At 49.4% G+C, this 19,008-nt stretch overlaps 1 protein-coding gene across 1 annotated transcript in view; it reads left to right on the plus strand.

Annotated features, from left to right (window-relative positions):
* The window catches only part of LOC137299218 (integrin alpha-E-like), a 223,693-nt gene that overhangs the window by 193,462 nt on the left and 11,223 nt on the right, over nt 1–19,008 (plus strand). The window contains exons 29-31 of the mRNA XM_067967881.1: nt 1,478–1,585; nt 2,863–2,967; nt 9,702–9,812. Coding sequence (XP_067823982.1) covers nt 1,478–1,585; nt 2,863–2,967; nt 9,702–9,812 — 324 coding nt within the window. The remainder of the gene's footprint in view (nt 1–1,477; nt 1,586–2,862; nt 2,968–9,701; nt 9,813–19,008) is intronic.

Raw genomic sequence — 19,008 nt, forward strand, 5'->3', positions numbered from 1 at the left:
GGGAATATTTTCACCCAGAGGACAAAAGAATTCTAGAATAAGTAACATGGGGAAACCATTAAAGCAGAAAGCATAAGGACGTAAGAGAAATGAGAGGTGTTGCTGGAGGGGTACGGTGAAAGGTTGGGTAAGTTGTCAATCTCTGAAAAAAGGATGCGTTTGTTGGGCCCAATGGCATTTTCCTCAACATTTTTATGTTCTGATGCAGGCAGTCAGAGTTAAACAATGGGGCTGTGCTATCAGGATAATATCGGGGACTTTCACTTTTAAGGGTTAGCAAAGATTTCAGGCCCTTATCTTCTGGCTGATGTTAGTTGTACTTCAAATCAGGGTGAGGGGTGAGGTAGGGTCCATGTTTGTTCATGGCCTTTGCAGGGAATGGGCTTGATAAGTGAGAACCGGCAGATATACCAGCAGCAGATTGTTTCACTCCCTGGACTTCCCCTTTCCCATGGGACTATTCTCCACTCTGTCCCTACCCCAGCTGGACCTTGACAGTGGGAAATCCCCATCTGACCCACTGCATGGCACAATACACCGAAACCCACACCATTCAGACACTCCTACCTTTACTGACTTAGGGAGTGAAGTGTTTCTATGACAAGTCACTCAGCAGGATTACCTCACCACCTCTTCAATTCGGATTAGGTAAGGATTTGAGTGGGGTTATAGAGAGAGTTCGTTTCCCCTGGTTGGCAATCAGTATTAAGGGGGCACTCGGCTGTCTCTAGAAGAATGAAACAGGAAGTTAGAAGACATTTATTTCACACATTGGATTATTAGAACAGGGACTGGTTTACGACAAGGGGCAGAGACTATAACATCATTTAAAGGGGAAATGCATAAGTATTTGAAAAGAAAGAATACAAAAGGATAGGGGGAAAGGGTAGGGGAATGGGATTAGAGCAGCTGGTTCGGTAGCAAGATGGTTATGTTACTGGACTAGTAACCCAGAGAACAGAAGTTCATATCCTACCATTGCAGTTTGAGAAATTGAATTCAGTTTTTAAAAATCTGGAAATAAAAACTGGTATCAGTAAAAGTGACCATGAAGCTGTTGGATTATCGTAAAAACCCAACTGGTTCATTAACGTCCTTTAGGGAAGGAAACCTGCCCTCCTTACCCGGTCTGGCCTATGCATGACTCCAGTCCCACACTGACGTAGTTGACTCTTAACTACCCTTTGAAATGGCCTAGCAAGTCCCTCAGTTGTATCAAACTGCTATCCTGGAACTCCTGAACTAACAGCACTGTGGGCGCACCTTCATCACATGGACTGCAGCTGTTCAGGACGACCCACCACCACCTTCTCAGGGTAGCGAGGGATGGGCAATAAATGCCGGCCTTGCTAGCGATACCCACATCCTGAGACTGAACAAAAAAAAAGCTCCAGTTCAAGAACTTGCAACAGCATAATTTCTATCATTCCATGAAATTGTCCTTTATGAATAACATTTATATGTTGGTCTTTCTTAGGACTGTGACACGGACGGATGTGAATGTTTGTATTTTGAGTGCATACTCACAGCCTCAAAACAAGATATAATTGTAATAGCAAGTTTGCAAATGGATGATTTAAAACAGGTAAAATTTGAATTGGTTTCTAACGTGAAACACCAGAATTTCTCTTATTTGCAACTGCCCGTAATATTCCCTATTTTCCTCACCTCGTCTCTGTGGTACAGGTATTCTGTACTGGGTGTGCTGGGCACTATGATACAGGTATCCTGTACTGGGTGTGCTGGGCACTATGATACAGGTATCCTCTACTGGGTGTGCTGGGCACTATAATACAGGTATCCTGTACTGGGTGTGCTGGGCACTATGATACAGGTATCCTGTACTGGGTGTGCTGGGCACTATGATACAGGTATTCTGTACTGGGTGTGCTGGGCACTATGATACAGGTATCCTGTACTGGGTGTGCTGGGCACTATGATACAGGTATTCTGTACTGGGTGTGCTGGGCACTATGATACAGGTATTCTGTACTGGGTGTGCTGGGCACTATGGTACAGATATCCAATAGTCAGTGTGCTGGGTAGGATGATGCATTTATCCAGTTAGAGGAAGTGAAATTGGCTTTTGTTCCATACAAAAAATTTAAGCTTATCATATTAGAAAATGAGAATCACAGATTTCTTAATTCCAGACAGTTTCCCCACTCAGGCCTGAGTTAAAATTACAGCCAGGTCTCGATGATGTCATCAGGCCGCAACATGCATATGTAAAGAAGGACCCCACTGGCGTTGGACTGGTGTCCTTGCTGCCTGCTCGGGATTTTAACTGCTGAGCGGGTAGGGTTAAAATCGTCCCCAAAATCATTCAAGGTTCATGTCAGGATTAATTTGCATCCCTTTTGGCACAGGCCTGGCTTGGTTCACTGTGATTTGGACTTGTATCTTCCATGTCATTGCTTGTCCAGTTTGTGAGTGACTGCCAGGAGCTGTCCCTGTGATGGAGAGACTGGAGGCTACAGAGGGCCTCTCCCCGAGGTGCAGCCTCCTGCGATGTGAAATCATTTCTTTGACATGTAAAGTGCCACATTTCCCTTGCACTAGAATCCCCCACTCAGGTTGCACTATGCTGGACAGCAATGTGCTTCGGCTACCAGCACCAGGTACAAGCACCAGGCCTTTGTACATCTGTTGCCATGTTAGGTTACTTTCCAGTTTCATCTGTGATGAAAGAACCACTTGAGAAAGTTAGTCAAGATTTATTCTGTCAGTTAAAAATGGTTGGAATTTCCTGAAAACTGTCCTTTCAAGTTTGTCAAGATGGTCGTAAGCTTTTAAGTTTTACTAAATCTCATTTCAATTCTAATAAATTCGACTCTTCAATAAATTTATCTTCTCTGCCAGTTTGTGAAGGAGAGCGCTGATATTGTGGTCTCGGGAGAAGTTATCTTCGATGAAAAGTTGTATCAGGAAACATCTGATGCTAAAGACGTACATCACAAGGTTAAGGTAAAGCACAGAATCCATTCGCTCCACAATCAACATTTCAAAATCGAGCTGGGGTGAGGAGAGAGAGGTGTTACTTGCCCCTCCCCCACCCAGCCCTCAGCATTCCCCACCCCACCCAGCCCTCCCCACTGATCCCTCCCCACCATCCCCCACCCAGCCCTCTGCACTCCCCCCTCCTCCACCGAGCCCTCCCCCCTAACTTGGACAACATCCAAGCTTAACCTTATCTAGTGGATCAAAACATTTGTACTAGTTAATGACCATCTCCAAAAAGGGAAAGGCCAACCACTTCTGCGTGACCTTCAGTGATATCACCATTGCCGTTCCCCCACCATCACCATGTTAAGAAGCTTAACTGGACCTGCCAAATTAATACTGGCTCCAAGAACAGGGCAGAGGCTGGGTACTCTGTGATGAGTGGCTCTTCTCCTGACCCCTCACAGCCTCTCCACCATCTACAAGGCTCAAGTCAGGAGTGTGATGGAAAACTCACCACTCACCTGGATGGGGGCAGCTGCAACAACACTCGACACCATCCAGGACAAAGCAGTTCACTTGATTGGCACCTCTACCACTGGACTCCATATCCGACCCCTCCATCACAGGAACACTGTAATGGCAGTGTGCGTGGCCTACAGGAGGCACTGCAGCAACTCATTAAGCTTGCTTTGACAACACCTCCCTCCCCTGTGATCTGCACAAGAAGGACAAAATCAGCAATGTCTTGGGAAAACCATCCAAGTTCCCCGCCAATTCATACACTATTCTGATTTGGACATATGTGCCCATTCCTTTATTGTCACTGGGTCAATATCCTGGATTTCTCTACCATCCACCATTTTTTTTTTATTCGTTCACGGGATGTGGGCGTCGCTGGCAAGGCCGGCATTTATTGCCCATCCCTAATTGCCCTCGAGAAGGTGGTGGTGAGCCGCCTTCTTGAACCGCTTCAGTCCGTGTGGTGACGGTTCTCCCACAGTGCTGTTAGGAAGGGAGTTCCAGGATTTTGACCCAGCGACAATGAAGGAACGGCGATATATTTCCAAGTCGGGATGGTGTGTGACTTGGAGGGGAACGTGCAGGTGGTGTTGTTCCCATGCGCCTGCTGCCCTTGTCCTTCTAGGTGGTAGAGGTCGCGGGTTTGGGAGGTGCTGTCGAAGAAGCCTTGGCGAGTTGCTGCAGTGCATCCTGTGGATGGTGCACACTGCAGCCACAGTGCGCCGGTGGTGAAGGGAGTGAATGTTTAGGGTGGTGGATGGGGTGCCAATCAAGCGGGCTGCTTTATCTTGGATGGTGTCGAGCTTCTTGAGTGTTGTTGGAGCTGCACTCATCCAGGCAAGTGGAGAGTATTCCATCACACTCCTGACTTGTGCCTTGTAGATGGTGGAAAGGCTTTGGGGAGTCAGGAGGTGAGTCACTCGCCGCAGAATACCCAGCCTCTGACCTGCTCTCGCAGCCACAGTATTTAAATGGCTGGTCCAGTTAAGTTTCTGGTCAATGGTGACCCCCAGGATGTTGATGGTGGGGGATTCGGCGATGGTAATGCCGTTGAATGTCAAGGGGAGGTGGTTAGACTCTCTCTTGTTGGAGATGGTCATTGCCTGGCACTTATCTGGCGCGAATGTTACTTGCCACTTATGAGCCCAAGCCTGGATGTTGTCCAGGTCTTGCTGCATGCAGGCTCGGACTGCTTCATTATCTGAGGGGTTGCGAATGGAACTGAACACTGTGCAGTCATTGTGGGAGCACCATCACCACAAGGACTATAGCAATTCGAGAAGGTGACCCACCAGACCCTTCTCAGGACATCTATTGATGGGCAATAAATGTGGCCTTTCCAGCTTCGCCCACATCCCAAGAACAAATTTTTAAAAGTCCAGCAGTAACTGGGTAGTGTTGCTCATGGGCACAGGATTCTGCAACTTCACTTTGCTGTCGTATCTTTGATACACAGCAAAATAGAACTGTAATTTTACAGTGTCTGATTTAGGTGCCACGTGCTTTTTGAGTGGGTTTACTGGGCAAAGTCCCATAAACAAGTTTTTTTTTATTTATTCGATCATGGGATGTGGGCGTTGCTGGTGAGGTCGGCATTTATTGCCCATCCCCAATTGCCCTTGAGAAGGTGGTGGTGAGCCAACTTCTTGAACCGCTGCAGTCCGTGTGGTGAAGGTTCTCCCACAGTGCTGCTGGGAAGGGAGTTCCAGGATTTTGACCCAGCGACGATGAAGGAACGGCGATATATTTCCAAGTCGGGATGGTGTGTGACTTGGAGGGGAACGTGCAGGTGGTGTTGTTCCCATCTACCTGCTGCTCTTGTCCTTCTGGGTGGTAGCGGTTGCGGGTTTTATTGATAAATATTGCCACAAAAGCAAAATACTGCAGATGCTGGAAATTGGAAATAAAAACAGAAAATGCTGGAAACACTCAGCTGGTCGGGCAGCATCTGTGGAGAGAGAAACAGAGTTAACGTTTCACGTCGATGACCTTTCATCAGAACTAAATATTGCCTCCCCTATTTTTGCCGAATATAAATCAGCCCTCTGTTCCAAATAGCAAAAGAATTTCAGACATTTATCTGCTGGTCACACCATGGAATTAGCAGGGAGGGTTGTACTTGTGAGCGATCGCGCTGTTTGTTGAGGGGGTGTCAATAATTGTGTTCATTTTTATCCACTCTTTCACCTGACCAGCTCTTCACAGCTGAGAGGACAATCCATTCTAATGGAGCAGGTGCGGGAATCCAGCAGGTTGATTATCCTTGCAGGACCCCAATAGGTGCTATGTGTCTCAGATGTGCTGCACCTCTAAGGGCAGAGATGACTGTGATTTTCCTGGCTCTTGCAATGACCTGGGCAGACTCCTGACACTGTCCAGTCCCCAGAATCAGTCAGAAGATTCTGAGGCCTGAAGATCATCCTTGGGGGTGGGGGGGGGGTTTCCTAAAATGAAATAACCACTTGCTCCAATAAATGTAATAGATGTAAAAACAATTGAGTAGTGATAATGGGGGAATTCAATTATCCTAATATAGACTGGGAAAAAAACAATGTAAAGGGCAAAGAGGGGGAAGAATTCCTGAAATATGGACAAGAGAGCTTTCTTGATCAGTATGTTTCCAGCCCAACGAGGAAGGAGGCAGTGATGGGTCTAGTTCTAGGGAATGAAGTGGGCCAAGTGGAGCTTGTTTCAGTGGGGGAGCATTTGGGAAATAGTGATCACAATATCATTAAGTTTAGAGTAGTTATGGAAAAGGACAAGGAACAATCAAAGATGAAAATACTCAACTGGAGGAGGGCTAATTTCAGTGAGTTGAAAAGGGATCTGGCCCAGGTGGATTGGAATCAAAGATTGGCAGGTAAAACAGTAAATGAACAATGGGAAGCTGTCCAGGTGGAGATAGTTGGGGTACAGACTAGACACATTCCCACGAAGAGAGAAAGGAAGGGCATCCAAAGCTAGAGCTCCCTGGATAACTAAAAATATAGAGATTAAAATGAAACAGACGACGGAGGCTTACGTTAAATATCAGGCTCATAATACAGTAGAGAATCAAGTAGCATACAGAGAGTGCAGAGGAGAACTGAAATAGGAAATAAGAGGGGCAAAAAGAATGTAGGATAAAAGATTAGTGGGTAACATAAAAGGGAACACTAAAGTCTTTTATAAACATATAAATAGTAAAAGGGTAATGAAAGGAAAGGTGGGACTGATGAAGGACCATATAGGAAATCTTGTGGAGACAGAGGGCATGGCTGAGGTACTTTGCATCTGTATTCACTAAAGAAGAGAATGCTGCCAATGTTACAGTCAAAGAGGAGGGGTTAGAGAGATTGGGTAGGATACAAATAGATAAAGAGGAGGTACTTAAAAGATTGGCAGCGCTCAAAGTAGAAAGGTCATCCGATCCGGATGGGATGCATCTTAGATTGCTGAGAGAAATAAGGGTGGCAATAGCGGAGGTACTAGCCACAATCTTCCAATCCTCCTTAGATATGGGGGTGGTCCCAGAGGACTGGAGGATTGCAAATATTACACCCATGTTCAAAAAAAGGGGAGAATGATAAACCCGGCAATTACAGGCCAGTCAGCCTAACATCGATGGTGGGGAAACTTGTAGAGACAATAATCTGAGACAAAATTAATGGGTTAATAAATGACAGCCAGCACGGATTTGTTAAAGGCAATCATGTCTGACTAACTTGACTGAGTTCTTTGATGAAGTAATGGAGAGGGTTGATGAGGGTAGTGCGGTTGATGTTGTGTATATGGACTTTCAAAAGGCGTTTGATAAAGTGCAACATAATAGACTTATTAGCAAAATTGAAGCCCATGGGATTAAAGAGACAATGGCAGTGTGGATACAAAATTGGCTGAGAGACAGAAAGCAGAGAGTAGTAGAGAAATGCTGTTTTTCAGACTGGAGGGAAGTATACAGTGGTGTTGCCCGGGGATCAATATTAGGACCACTGCTTTTCTGATATATATCAATGTCCTGGACTTGGGTATACAGGGCATAATTTAAAAGTTTGCAGATGACACAAAACTCGGAAATGTAGTAAACAGTGAGGAGGATAGTAACAGACTTCAGGAGGACGTAGATATACCGGTGAAATGGGCAGGCACATGGCAGATGAAATTTAATGCAGAGTAGTGTGAAGTGATGCATGTTGGAAGGAAAAATGAGGAGAGGCAATATAAACTAAATGGTACAATTGTAAAGGGAGCGCAGGAACAGAGAGGCCTGGGGGTTCATAAACATAAATCTTTGAAGATGGCAGGACAAGTCGATAAGGCTGTTAAACAAGCATACGGGCTCCTTGGCTTTTACAAAAGCAATGAAGTTATGGTAAACCTTTATAAAACACTGGTGAGGCTTCAACTATTGTATTGTGGCCAATTCTGGGCACCACACTTTAGAAAGGATGTCAAGGCCCTGGTGTCGGTGCAGAGGAGATTTACCAGAATGGTATCAGAGATGAGGGAATTCAGTTACATGGAGAGATTAGAGAAGCTGGGATTGTTTTTCTTCGAGCAAAGAAGGTTAAGGGGAGATTTAATAGAGGTGTCAAAATTATGAGCTGTTTTGCTAGAGTACATCGGAGAAACTGTTTTCACTGGCAGGAGGGTCGGCACCAAGAGGACACAGATATAAGATAATTGGCAAACGAAGCAGGAGAGATGAAGAGAATTTTATTTACTCAGTGAGTTGTTACGATGTGGAATGCAATGCCTGTAAGAGTGGTGGAAGCAGATTCAATGATAACTTTCAAAAGGTAATTGAATAAATATTTGAAAAGGAAAGAGTTGCAGGACTATGGGGAAAGAGCAGGGGAATGGGACTAATTGGATAGCTCTTTCAAAGAGCAGGCTCTGGTCAGTCCCATCTTGAGCACTGTGTCCAGTTCTGGTCAGACTGCACCTTGAGCACTGTGTCCAGTTCTGGTCAGATCGACTTTGAGCACTGTGTCCAGTTCTGCTTAGACCCACCTTGAGCACTACCCAGTTCTGGTCAGACCCACCTTGAGCACTGTGTCCAGTTCTGTTCACTGAGACACAAGGGAGATATTCAACCACTGGAGGCAGAGCACAGAAGAGCCTTGAGCCTGATCCCCATAGTCAGGGTCTGAGTTATGGGGAAAGATGAAAAGACTTGGGATTTGCAAGCTGGAACAGAAGTGTTGGAGAGATGATCTTATAGAGGGATACAAGATTATTAAGGATATAGAAAAAATTTACTTGGTATATGACTTTAAAGTAAAGTGTGGGAGCAGTTCAAACTCGTTTCCAACTAGTAACAGGTAATTTTAAGATAAGTATCAGGAAATTCTTCACACACAGTGATCAACATGTGGAATAAAGTTCCAGATGAAGAAGTGGAGACAAAAACCCAGAATCATTTAAAAAAAAACAATTGAATGCCAAAATAGGGGGTCTTAGGATCTGTCTGAATGAAGGAACTAAGATGGGCCGAATGGCTTTCTCATGTATCATTATCTTGTGAATAAGTTCCCAGTTATTAGCTGTAACCAGCAGGTAGTCCAGTGAAGTCGTGACATCTGAACAGTTGGGAGCATTGCAAGCCACAAGTAATATTATTTAAATTTCACATCAGCCCCTCGCAGCTTTGTGGATACATGGGGTTTGCTGGAAGAGCAGATACTTTACACTGATTGCCTCTACAATGCAAGGGGAAAGACCCACTTTAACTGTCAACACTGACTTGCTGAACCGAGTTAATATGTAGTTCATCCAACATCTGACTGAAAATGACAATATCATTCGGGGTGCAGCTCCTCCAGGTGCCTGTGTCAGAGATGCTGTCCATGTATAGAAGCCTCAGGAAGTCTGGTTTCAACCCATATCCCTGGAAGAAAACTGGGATTTACCTTGGATCCTGTTGTCTTTGCTGCCTCTGATTGGAGAGGAGCTAGGTACAGGGCTAAAAGGCTACTACTTCTGAGCACCCTTCCAGTGTTGGTATGAAGAATGAGGTAGTAGGGCTGGGAACCCCCCCACCGCATCCTCATTACCATCACAGCCCTTAGCCTGCACCTATTGTAGGCACAGGCACTTGGCTCCTCCTGGGCAGGAGCCCCAGAAACCCTGGGTCAACGTTAAGGGCGTTATGGATCCTTACTCCTTTCTCCTGGAAAATCAGCCCCATTAATAGTTATTTTTCTAATAAAATTTTACTAGCTGTCTCTAATCTGCGTTTGTCATTCCCTATTTAGATGCATGTGAAACTTGTAAATGTTCCGGCCTTTAATGCTATCCCGGTGGTGGCTGGCAGCACAGTTGGCGGAATCCTGCTTCTACTTCTGATGGTTTTAATTCTCTACAAAGTAAGTGCAACTGTCTAAATCCCACCGTGTACTGGAACAGGGGACAAATGATTCTATAATCTCTCAGCGTCTCACTACACAATCTTTAAAACATTTATCTTGCCCTGAGTATAAAATTTAAAGAAAAATTTCAGTCAAAGAACTTTTTTTAAATCTTAAATACACCACAAAATATAGTTTGCTCATACTAGAGAAGACAGAGAGGAGATTTTACTGAGGGATTCAAGGTCCTTAAGGGGACAACAAGTTGTTTACCATGACATGAGAACAAAACAAAGTAGCCATGGAATGGACAGATCAGATAGAACTATTGCACACAGAGGGAGGAGAATGGACAGACTAGATACAACTGCTGCATATAGTGGGGAGGGGAATGAGCAGATCAGATACAACTGCTGCATACAGTGGGGAGGGGAATGAGCAGATCAGATACAACTGCTGCATACAGTGGGGAGGGGAATGAGCAGATCAGATACAACTGCTGCATACAGTGGGGAGGGGAATGAGCAGATCAGATACAACTGCTGCATACAGTGGGGAGGGGAATGAGCAGATCAGATGGAACTACTGCACAGAGGGGAATGGACAGATCAGATAGAACTACTGTACAGAGGCGAGGGAAATGTTGGACATGTTGGAGAGTTGAAAGTTAATAATAAAAACTGAGCTATAGTAACCACAACTGGTCACAACGTCAGGTTCCACATGTGCGCTGACGACACTTAGTTCTACCTCACCACCACCTCCCTCGACCCCTCCTCTGACTCTGATTTGTCACACTGCTTGTCCAACATCCAGTAGTGGATGAGCAAAAATTTCCTCCAGCTAAATATTGGGAAGACTGAAGCCATTGTCTTCAGTCCCCGCCACAAACTCTGTTCCCTAGCCACCGATTCTCTCTCTCTCCCTGGCCACTGTCTAAGGCTGAACCAGACCGTTCACAACCTTGGCATCCTATTGACCCTGAGATGAGCTGCTGACCACATATCTGCTCCATCACCAAGACCGCCTACTTCCACCTCTGTAACATTGCCTGTCTCCGTCCCTGCCTCAGCTCATCTGCTGCTGAAACTCACATCCATGCCTTTGTTATCGCTAGACTTGACAATTCCAATGCTCTCCTGGCTGGCCTCCCATCTTCCACCCTTCATAAACTTGAGCTCATCCAAAACTCTGTTGCCCTGTATGCTAACTCGCATCAAGTCCCGTTCACCCATCATCCCTGTGCTTGCTGACCTACATTGGCTTCCACTCCCGGCCTTGATTTTAAAATTCTCATTTTTGTTTTCAGGTCCCTCCATGGCCTCGCCCCTTCCTATCTCTGTAACCTCCTCCAGCCCTCCAACCCTCCGAGATCTCCACACTCCTCCAATTCTCCAACACCCCGTGGATTGGAAGGTAGCAAATGTAACCCCGTTATTCAAGAAAGAATAGCCTAACATCTGTAGTAGGGAAAATGCTAGCATCTATTATTAAGGACGTAGTAACAGGGCACTTAGAAAATCGTAATATGATTATCAGAGTCAACATGGACCCCATGAAATCTCATGGCATCAGGTCAAACATGGGCAAGGAAACCTCCTGCTGATTACCACCTACTGTCCTCCCTCAGCTGATGAATCAGTCCTCCTCCATGTTGAGCACCACTTGGAGGAAGCACTGAGGGTAGCAAGGGCACAAAATGTACTCTGGGTGGGGGACTTCAATGTCCATCACCAAGAGTGGCTAGGTAGCACCACTGCTGACCGTGCTGGCCGAGTCCTGAAGGACATAGCTGCCAGACTGGGCCTGCGGCAGGTGGTGAGCGAACTAACACGAGGGAAAAACTTACTTGACCTCGTCTTCACCAATCTACCTGTCGCAAATGCATCTATCCATGACAGTATAGGTAGGAGTGACCACCGCACAGTCCCGTCTTTGCACTGAGGACACCATCCAACGTGTTGTGTGGCACTACCACCGTGCTAAATGGGATAGATTCAGAACAGATTTGGCAGCTCAAAACTGGTCATCCATGAGGCACTGTGTGCCATCAGCAGCAGCAGAATTGTATTCCAGCACAATCTGTAACCTCATGGCCCGGCATATTCCTCACTCTACCATTACCAACAAGCCAGGCGATCAACCCTGGTTCAATGAGGAGTGTAGAAGAGCATGCCAGGAGCAGCACCAGGCGTACCTAAAAATGAGGTGCTAACCTGGTGAAGCTACAACTCAGGACTATGTGCATGCTAAACAGCGGAAGCAACATGCTATAGACACAGCTAAGCGATTCCACAACCAACGGATCAGATCAAAGCTCTGCAGTCCTGCCACATCCAGTCATGAATGGTGGTGGACAATTAAACAACTCTGCAAACATCCCCATCCTCAATGATGGCGGAGTCCAGCACGTGAGTGCAAAGGACAAGGCAGAAGTGTTTGCAACCATCTTCAGCCAGAAGTGCCGAGTGAATGATCCATCTCGGCCTCCTCCCGATATCCCCACCATCACAGAAGCCAGTCTTCAGCCAATTCGATTCACTCCACGTGATATCAAGAAACGGCTGAGTGCACTGGATACAGCAAAGGCTATGGGCCCCGACAACATCCCAGCTGTAGTGCTGAAGGCTTGTGCTCCAGAACTAGCTGCGCCTCCAGCCAAACTATTCCAGTACAGCTACAACACTGGCATCTACCCGACAATGTGGAAAATTGCCCAAGTATGTCCTGTCCACAAAAAGCAGGACAAATCCAATCCGGCCAATTACCGCCCCATCAGTCTACTCTCAATCATCAGCAAAGTGATAGAAGGTGTCGTCGACAGTGCTATCAAGCGGCACTTACTCACTAATAACCTGCTCACCGATGCTCAGTTTGGGTTCCGCCAGGACCACTCGGCTCCAGACCTCATTACAGCCTTGGTCCAAACATGGACAAAAGAGCTGAATTCCAGAGGTGAGGTGAGAGTGATTGCCCTTATCATCAAGGCAGCATTTGACCGAGTGTGGCAGCAAGGAGCCCTAGTAAAATTGAAGTCAATGGGAATCAGGGGGAAAACTCTCCAGTGGCTGGAGTCATACCTAGCACAAAGGAAGATGGTAGTGGTTGTTGGAGGCCAATCATCTCAGCCCCAGGACATTGCTGCAGGAGTTCCTCAATGATGTGGAGATGCCGGTGATGGACTGGGGTTGACAATTGTAAACAATTTTACAACACCAAGTTATAGTCCAGCAATTTTATTTGAAATTCACAAGCTTTCAGAAGCTTCCTCCTTCCTCAGGTGAATGTGGAAATGAGATTTCATTTCCACATTCACCTGAGGAAGGAGGAAGCCTCCGAAAGCTTGTGAGTTCCTCAAGGCAGTGTCCTAGGCCCAACCATCTTCAGCTGCTTCATCAATGACCTTCCCTCCATCATAAGGTCAGAAATGGGGATGTTCGCTGATGATTGCATAGTGTTCAATTCCATTCGCAACCCCTCAAATAATGAAGCAGTCTGAGCCCGCGTGCAGCAAGCCTTGGGCTCATAAGTGGCAAGTAACATTCGCGCCAGATAAGTGCCAGGCAATGACCATCTCCAACAAGAGAGAGTCTAACCACCTCCCCTTGACATTCAACAGCATTACCATTGCCGAATCCCCCACCATCAACTTCCTGGGGGTCACCATTGACCAGAAACTTAACTGGACCAGCCATGTAAATACTGTGGCTACGAAAGCAGGTCAGAGGCTGGGTGTTCTGCGGCGAGTGACTCACCTCCTGACACCCCAAAGCCTTTCCACCATCTACAAGGCACAAGTCAGGAGTGTGATGGAATACTCTCCACTTGCTTGAATGAGTGCAGCTCCAACAACACTCAAGAAGCTCGACACCATCCAAGATAAAGCAGCCCGCTTGATTGGCACCCCATCCACCACCCTAAACATTCACTCCCTTCACCACCGGCGCACCGTGGCTGCAGTGTGTACTATCCACAGGATGCACTGCAGCAACTCGCCAAGGCTTCTTCGACAGCACCTCCCAAAACCACAACCTCTACCACCTCGAAGGATAAGAGCAGCAGGCACATGGGAACAACACCACCTGCACGTTCCCCTCCAAGTCACACACCATCCCGACTTGGAAATATATCACCGTTCCTTCATCGTCGCTGGGTCAAAATCCTGGAACTCTCTTCCTAACAGCACTGTGGGAGAACCTTCACCACACGGACTGCAGCGGTTCAAGAAGGTGGCTCACCACCACCTTCTCGAGGGCAATTAGGGATGGGCAATAAATGCCGGCCTCGCCAGCGACGCCCACATCCCATGAGCGAATATAAAAAAAACACGATTTTATGAAAGGGAGATTATGTTTGACAAATCTATTAGAGTTTTTTGAGGGTGTAACTAGCAGGGTAGATAAGGGGGAACCAGTGGATGTGGTATATTTGGATTTTCAAAAGGCATTCGATAAGGTGCCACACATGAGGTTGTTACACAAGCTTAGGTCTCATGGGATTGGGGGTAATATATTAGCATGGATTGAGGATTGGTTAAAGGACAGAAAACAGAGAGTAAATAAATGGGTCATTTTTGGGTTGGCAGGTTGTAACTAGTGGGGTGCCGCAAGGATCATTGCTTAACAATATATATCAATGTCTTAGATGAGGGGACCGAGTGTAATGTATCCAGGTTTGCTGACGATACAAAGCTAGGTGGGAAAGTAAGCTGTGAGGAGGACGCAAAAAGGCTGCAAAGGGACATAGACAGGTTAAGTGAGTGGGCGAGAAGGTGGCAGATGGAGTATAATGTGGGAAAATTGAAATTATCCACATTGGTAGGAAGAATAGAAAAGCAGAATATTTTTTTAAAAGATGAGAGAATAAGAAATGTTGGTTGTCAGAGGGGTTTGGGTGTCCTTTTACACGAATCACAAAAAGTTAACATGCAGGTACAGCAAGCAATTAGGAAGGCAAATAGTATGTTGGCCTTTACTGCAAGGAGGTTGGATATAAGAGTAAGGAGGTCTTGCTGCAATTATATAGGGCTCTGGTGAGACCACTCCTGGAGTACTGTGTACAATTTTGGTATCCTTCCTAAGGAAGGATAAATTTACCTTCGAGGTGGTGCAACAATGGTTCACTAGATTTATTCCTGGGATGAGAGGGTTGTCCTGTGAGGGAAGATTGAGTAGAATGGGCCAATATTCACTGGAGTTTGGAAGAATGAGAGGTGATTTCATTGAAACATATAAAATTCATAGAGGGCTTGATAGGGTAGATGCTAAGAGGCTGTTTCCCTTGGCTGGAGAGTCTAGAACTCGGGGTCACAGTCTCAAGTTAAGGGGTCAGCCATTTAGGACCAAGATGAGGAAAAATTTCTTCACTCAGAGGGTTGTGAATCTTTGGAATTCTCTACCCCAGAGGGCTGTGGATACTCTGTCATTGAGTATATTGAAGACTGAGATCGATGGATGGACACTAAGGGAATCACGCGATATGGGAATAGGGCGGGAAAGTGGAGTTGAGGTAGAAGATCAGCCATGATCTTATTGAATGGCGGAGCAGGCTCAAGGGGCCATATAGCCTAGTCCTGCTCCTAGTTCTTATGTTCTTACCTCTTGCCCATCTCCGATTTTAATCGCTCCACCATTGGCGGCTGTGCTATCAGCTGCCTGGGCCCTAAGCTCTGGAATTCCTTCCCTAAACCTCCTTGCCTCTCTACCTCTCTTTCCTCCTTTAAGACGCTCCTTAAAACCTACCTGTTTGACCAAGCTATCCTAATATCTCTTTGTGTTTCGGTTTCAAATTTTGTTTGATAATTGCTCCTGTGAAGCGCCTTGGGATGTTTTACTAAGTTAAAGGTGCTGTATAAATGCAAGTTTGTTGTTGTTGTTGTTGTCGTCGATGGACCAGCTGGCTGGCTGAAAGCACAAGGGTCCCGATTTTCAAATGAAATTGCGGGTGCGTTGGGGGCAGGGGGCTGCATAAATCAGGAAAATCCCAAGCTGGTGAGGAAGCCTGCTCCAACCCTCCGACTTCCAGATTTCCCACAGACACGCCTGTGTACGCGCGGGCTTTCTGAACCTTATTTCTGACATAGTAGACAGTTAAACAGATTTTAAGCTTACCTGGGCGGCATTCCCACGACTTCCGATTCACATCTGGTGAAACCAGGCGCGAAGGGCCGGATCAGGCAAAAATAAAGTAAATAAATTAAATTAAAAACCGTTGCACAAAGTTTAAAAAAAACAAAATAAACCTACCCTTTTCACCGATGTCACCTGTACCCTCCCTCCTCCAATGTCCAATGTCCCCCCTCTCTGATCTCCCCCTCTCTGATGTCTCCCTCGACGATCGTCTCCTCTCCTCCCCCGATCTTCCCCTCTTCCCCCCCCCCCGATCTTCCCCTCTCCCCCCGATCTTCCCCTTCCCCCGATCTTCCCCCTCCCCCGATCTTCCCCTCTCTCCCCCCCGATCTTCCCCTCTCTCCCCCGATCTTCCCCTCTCTCCCCCCCGCGATCTTCCCCTCTTCCCCCCCGATCTTCCCCACTTCCCCCCCCGATGTTCCCCTCTCCCCCCCGATCTTCCCCTCTACCCCGCCCCCCAATCTTCCCCTCTCCCCTCCGATCTTCCCCTCTCCCCCGATCTTCCCCCTCCCCCGATCTTCCCCTCTCCCCCCCCCGATCTTCCCCTCTCCCCCCCCCAAGATCTTCCCCTCTCCCCTCCGATCTTCCCCTCTCCCCTCCGATCTTCCCCTCACCCCTGATCTTCCCCCTCCCCCGATCTTCCCCCTCCCCCGATCTTCCCCCTCCCCCGATCTTCCCCCTCCCCGATCTTCCCCCTCCCCCGATCTTCCCCCTCCCCCGATCTCCACCCCCCCGATCTTCCCCTCTCCCCCCCCGATCTTCCCCTCTCCCCCCCCCGTTCTTCCCCTCTCCCCCCCCCGATCTTCCCCTCTGCCCCCCCGATCTTCCCCTCTGCCCCCCCGATCTTCCCCTCTGCCCCCCCGATCTTCCCCTCTGCCCCCCCGATCTTCCCCTCTGCCCCCCCGATCTTCCCCTCTGCCCCCCCCCGATCTTCCCCTCTCCCCCCGATCTTCCCCTCTCCCCCCGATCTTTCCCTCTACCCCGATCTTCCCCTATCCTCCCCGATCTTCCCATCTCCTTCCCTCTCCCCCACCCGATCTTCCCCACTCCCCCCCCGATCTTCCCCTCTCCCCTCCGATCTTCCCCTCTCCCCCGATCTTCCCCTCTCCCCCGATCTTCCCCTCTCCCCCGATCTTCCCCTCTCCCCCGATCTTCCCCCTCCCCCGATCTTCCCCCTCCCCCGATCTTCCCCGATCTTCCCCCTCCCCCGATCTTCCCCCTCCCCCGATCTTCCCCCTCCCCCGATCTTCCCCCTCCCCCGATCTTCTCCTCTCCCCCGATCTTCTCCTCTCCCCCGATCTTCTCCTCTCCCCCGATCTTCTCCTATCCCCCCGATCTTCTCCTATCCCCCCGATCGTTCCCTCTCCCCCCCGATCTTCTCCTCTCCCCCGATCTTCTCCTCTCCCCCGATCTTCTCCTCTCCCCCGATCTTCTCCTATCCCCCCGATCTTCTCCTATCCCCCCGATCGTTCCCTCTCCCCCCCGATCTTCTCCTCTCCCCCGATCTTCTCCTATCCCCCCGATCTTCCCCTATCCTCCCCGATCTTCCCCTCCCCCGATCTTCCCCTCTCTCCCCCCGATCTTCCCCTCTCTCCCCCCGATCTTCCCCTCTCTCCCCCCGATCTTCCCCTCTCTCCCCCCGATCTTCCCCTCTCTCCCCCCGATCTTCCCCTCTCCCCCCCGATCTTCCCCTCTCCCCCCCCCGATCTTCCCCTCTCCCCCCCCCGATCTTCCCCTCTCCCCCCCGATCTTCCCCTCTCCCCCCCGATCTTCCCCTCTCCCCCCGATCTTCCCCTCTCCCCCCGATCTTCCCCTCTACCCCGATCTTCCCATCTCCTTCCCTCTCCGCCACCCGATCTTCCCCTCTCCCCCACCCGATCTTCCCCTCTCCCCCCCCGATCTTCCCCTCTCCCCCCCCGATCTTCCCCTCTCCCCCCCCGATCTTCCCCTCTCCCCCCTCCGATCTACCCCTCTCCCCCCTATCTACCCCTCTCCCCCCGATCTACCCCTCACCCCCCGATCTTCCCCTCCCCCCCCCCGATCTTCCCCTCTCCCCCCCCGATCTTCCCCTCTCCCCCCCGATCTTCCCCTCTCCCCCCCCCGATCTTCCCCTCTCCCCCCCCCGATCTTCCCCTCTCCCCCCCCGATCTTCCCCTCTCCCCCCCCGATCTTCCCCTCTCCCCCCCGATCTTCCCCTCTCCCCCCCGATCTTCCCCTCTCCCCCCGATCTTCCCCTCTCCCCCCGATCTTTCCCTCTACCCCGATCTTCCCCTATCCTCCCCGATCTTCCCATCTCCTTCCCTCTCCCCCACCCGATCTTCCCCTCTCCCCCCCCCGATCTTCCCCTCTCCCCCCCCCGATCTTCCCCTCTCCCCCCCCCGATCTTCCCCTCTCCCCTCCGATATTCCCCTCTCCTCCGATCTTCCCCCCTCCCCCGATCTCCCCCCTCCCCCGATCTTCCCCCTCCCCCGATCTTCCCCCTCCCCCGATCTTCCCCCTCCCCCGATCTTCCCCTCTCTCCCCCCGATCTTCCCCTCTCTCCCCCCGATCGTTCCCTCTCCCCCCGATCTTCTCCTCTCCCCCCGATCTTTCCCTCTCCCCCGATCTTTCCCTCTCCCCCGATCTTTCCCTCTCCCCCGATCTTTCCCTCCCTCCCGATCTTTCCCTCTCCCCCGATCTTTCCCTCTACCCCGATCTTCCCCTATCCTCCCCGATCTTCCCCTATCCTCCCCGATCTTCCCCTCCCCCGATCTTCCTCTCTCTCCCCCCGATCTTCCCCTCTCTCCCCCCGATCTTCCCCTCTTCCCCCCCCCGATCTTCCCCTCTCCCCCCCGATCTTCCCCTCTCTCCCCCCGATCTTCCCCTCTCTCCCCCGATCTTCCCCTCTCTCCCCCCGATCTTCCCCTCTCTCCCCCCGATCTTCCCCTCCCCCCCCCCGATCTTCCCCTCTCCCCCCCCCGATCTTCCCCTCTCCCCCCCCGATCTTCCCCTCTCCCCCCCCCGATCTTCCCCTCTCCCCCCCGATCTTCCCCTCTCCCCCCCGATCTTCCCCTCTCCCCCCCGATCTTCCCCTCTCCCCCCGATCT

Source organism: Heptranchias perlo, chromosome 28 (genome assembly GCF_035084215.1).
Source record: "Heptranchias perlo isolate sHepPer1 chromosome 28, sHepPer1.hap1, whole genome shotgun sequence".
In the NCBI taxonomy this organism is placed as follows: domain Eukaryota; kingdom Metazoa; phylum Chordata; class Chondrichthyes; order Hexanchiformes; family Hexanchidae; genus Heptranchias; species Heptranchias perlo.